The following is a 3,238-nucleotide window of genomic DNA, read 5'->3' as shown; positions in this document are numbered from 1 at the left end:
TTTAGGAACACAGTTTATTAGATGGTAGAAATAACCTGTGTCCTGTAAAACAGAAAGCAATAATTACTGTGCTGGTCCCAACAATAGACAAAACAAAGGGATTGGAGCCTTGGCCAAACAGAAAATAATTCAGGGAGACAACTGACCCAGCCACGTTGACCGTCGGAGTCAGCAGGTCCCTGCTAAGGCTGCCTAACAAAATGTAACTATTGAAACAAAATAAACAAAGCCCGCAAATAAGGACTACCAAGGTCCAACCCCAAACTAAAATAACAAAACCCAGCAGTATAAGACTGCTGAGGACCAAGAGGGAATCAAAAATGGAAACAACCAACCAACCAGCACAGCTCCAACTCAACCCACTGTTCCTCAGCCTCCTGCTCTGCTCTCTCTGCATGCCTCTCTCCTGGTTATGGCCTCCTCTGACTTAAATACCTGGCAGGTGCTGATCAAGATCATTGGCTTCACCTGCCAGGTGAGCAGAATGACATGGAATGCAGCAAAGCAGAAGCAGCAAGACATAACACCTCCACCCATAAACTTGTGAACATGGGGGCCAGTTTCCTGCAAGTAGAAAAATGAAAAAATAAACATGTTCACAAGCAATACTGTCAGACTAAATGTTCTTTTTAAAGGCAACTTTGAGGTCTTGCTGATCTTTTGCACTGATTCATTCCACCAACAGGTTTTGTGGTGGAATAACTCAAAACCTGTAGGGCCCAGTCCTTGAAGAACAAATGCTCCAGAATTCTCAAGTTCATCATCACAGAGCCACCTCTCCTGTAAAAGGTCTGCCTTGGTTGTGTGTGAGTTGAGGATGGCTTCTGTGAAGAGAGATAATAGATAAATGTTTAAAGGAAACTGATGTGTACCTTCAGTGCCTGGTAATAGGGTGCTGTCCACAGTGACCTGCTCAGATTGTTTATCCATTACCAGAAGCTGGCACTGAAGTCCAGTCCTGCTTTGGTTCCTTGGAGCACCTATTACTAAGTGGGATGTTAATAAAAGGTAACGCATGTTTAAGATCAGTTGCTTCAGAGGAAACACAGTTGGTCCCTTTGAAGCAGTTCCAGAAAAGGGTAAACACCCAAGCGGAGGGGGATCAGGGACTCTGGCCTCATGGCCACCAATGCAAACATGAATTTCGACAGGCTGCAGGCCAGGTGTTTCAAAATGAGCCATGAAGCTGTCACTCAGGTCTAGAAAGTCCTTTTCTGCAGATTCGTCCTGCTCCTGCCTTCTGGCTTGGGCAGGAAAAACTTCAGGACGTTTCCCAACCAAATCAGAAACCTGATTAACAGAGACGGGATCATCATGTTGGTTTATCAGGGCTTTGTCGTCAGCCAGATCATTTGTTTTCCTGATAAATCCACCATCACCTCCACAAACCTCAGGCTCAAGTGCATATGCATGTAGCACCTCAGCCTTCACCCTGTCATAGTCCAGACTCTCAGTGGCTGGCAAGGACACCACCGCTTCTTGTGCCTTCCCAGTAAGGACTCTCCGCAGCAAAAGTGACCAGACAGTTTTAGGCCACTGCAACACCCTAGCAGCATTCTCAAACAGAGCAAAATACTCATTAATGTCCCTGTCACCTAGTGGAGGTACAGATTTAACACATTTGTCCACATCAAATGGTGTCACACAAAAGGAAGGAGGTGGTACAACTGAGGTGGCTTGTTGCAATTCGAGCTCCTTTAGGCAGATTTGCCTGTAGTTTTCCTCCTTAATTTTTCTGAGCTCAAACTCATAACAAACTTCCTTCTTTTTGATTTTCAAACGGAGCAGTTCAACCTCAAGCTCCTTAAGACGGAGAGACGTAGAAGCTTCGCTGTCCGGCAAACTCATCTTCCCAAACAAAATACCTCCAACGGGAGCAACAAAATTTCACTCAGGTCAAAACAGCAGACCCTCAGTCAACTGACAGGCAGGGGCTTAACAAAGGAGTAAGAGAGAGAGGGAAAAAACCGAAGCAGAAGATTACACAAAAACCACAAACTGGTGTCCAAAGATGTGTAAATAAATCTACACAAATGAGCAAATAAGCCCAAACAAAGTGTCAGCACGAGGCACAAAGAAAAGCACCCCAAAACGGAGTGCTAACACGAGTCACAAATGCGCATTCCAGCACCCCAAAACCCTGGGCAGATGACAAAGACAATACAGGCTGTATAAAGACAGACCTCCAAATAAGTATTGCCAACACAAAAACTGCCACTGGTCAAGCGGGATAAAGCTTTAAGGACGAGCCCCCAAATATGTTACGGCCCCCGACAGGCAAACCTGTCCCAGTCTAGGGGTAAATCAAAAAGGGGCCAAAACATATGGACGATGGACACCAAAGTTTAGGAACACAGTTTATTAGATGGTAGAAATAACCTGTGTCCTGTAAAACAGAAAGCAATAATTACTGTGCTGGTCCCAACAATAGACAAAACAAAGGGATTGGAGCCTTGGCCAAACAGAAAATAATTCAGGGAGACAACTGACCCAGCCACGTTGACCGTCGGAGTCAGCAGGTCCCTGCTAAGGCTGCCTAACAAAATGTAACTATTGAAACAAAATAAACAAAGCCCGCAAATAAGGACTACCAAGGTCCAACCCCAAACTAAAATAACAAAACCCAGCAGTATAAGACTGCTGAGGACCAAGAGGGAATCAAAAATGGAAACAACCAACCAACCAGCACAGCTCCAACTCAACCCACTGTTCCTCAGCCTCCTGCTCTGCTCTCTCTGCATGCCTCTCTCCTGGTTATGGCCTCCTCTGACTTAAATACCTGGCAGGTGCTGATCAAGATCATTGGCTTCACCTGCCAGGTGAGCAGAATGACATGGAATGCAGCAAAGCAGAAGCAGCAAGACATAACAGTTCATAAATGATCATGAAGCATGATCATATAATCAAGCTTCATAGGAAATCAGCCGTTTGTCTCAGGAAGCTGAGATTTCAGAATTAGATGCGTCTTACAAAGCTCCACGTTTGAAAAGCAGCACTATACGTACGAGAAACATTTAACCACCTTAATCACCCTATTGTGCTGAAAGCAAATTTTTGGACATTTTGACTCAAGCAAATATTTTTATCATAACATCTGTTTAGTTTATCAGCACCAAAATAAAAAATATTTACATTTATAAAATGAACTGGTCAACTCTAGGATTTTATTTATTCAATCTTACATCCTCAAGCTTTTCATCAGTCTCCCCTGCTGCAGGAGTGGAGTTAGCCCCCCCCC

At 44.4% G+C, this 3,238-nt stretch overlaps 1 protein-coding gene across 1 annotated transcript; it reads right to left on the bottom strand.

Moving 5' to 3' along the window:
- LOC111948384 lies at positions 1-2,828 on the bottom strand. Its single transcript, XM_023961162.1, has 2 exons — positions 934-2,828; positions 1-824 (listed from the first exon to the last, which is right to left on the bottom strand). Exons 1-2 carry the CDS (start codon positions 1,846-1,848, stop codon positions 630-632), a joined length of 1,110 nt encoding a protein of 369 aa, XP_023816930.1. The 5' UTR covers positions 1,849-2,828; the 3' UTR covers positions 1-629.
- Between the last annotated feature and the right edge of the window lie 410 nt (positions 2,829-3,238).

This window comes from Oryzias latipes, chromosome 12 (assembly GCF_002234675.1).
Source record: "Oryzias latipes chromosome 12, ASM223467v1".
Lineage (NCBI taxonomy): Eukaryota > Metazoa > Chordata > Actinopteri > Beloniformes > Adrianichthyidae > Oryzias > Oryzias latipes.
Note: the sequence above shows the minus strand (reverse complement) of the source record. Positions and strands in the feature narration are given on the sequence as shown.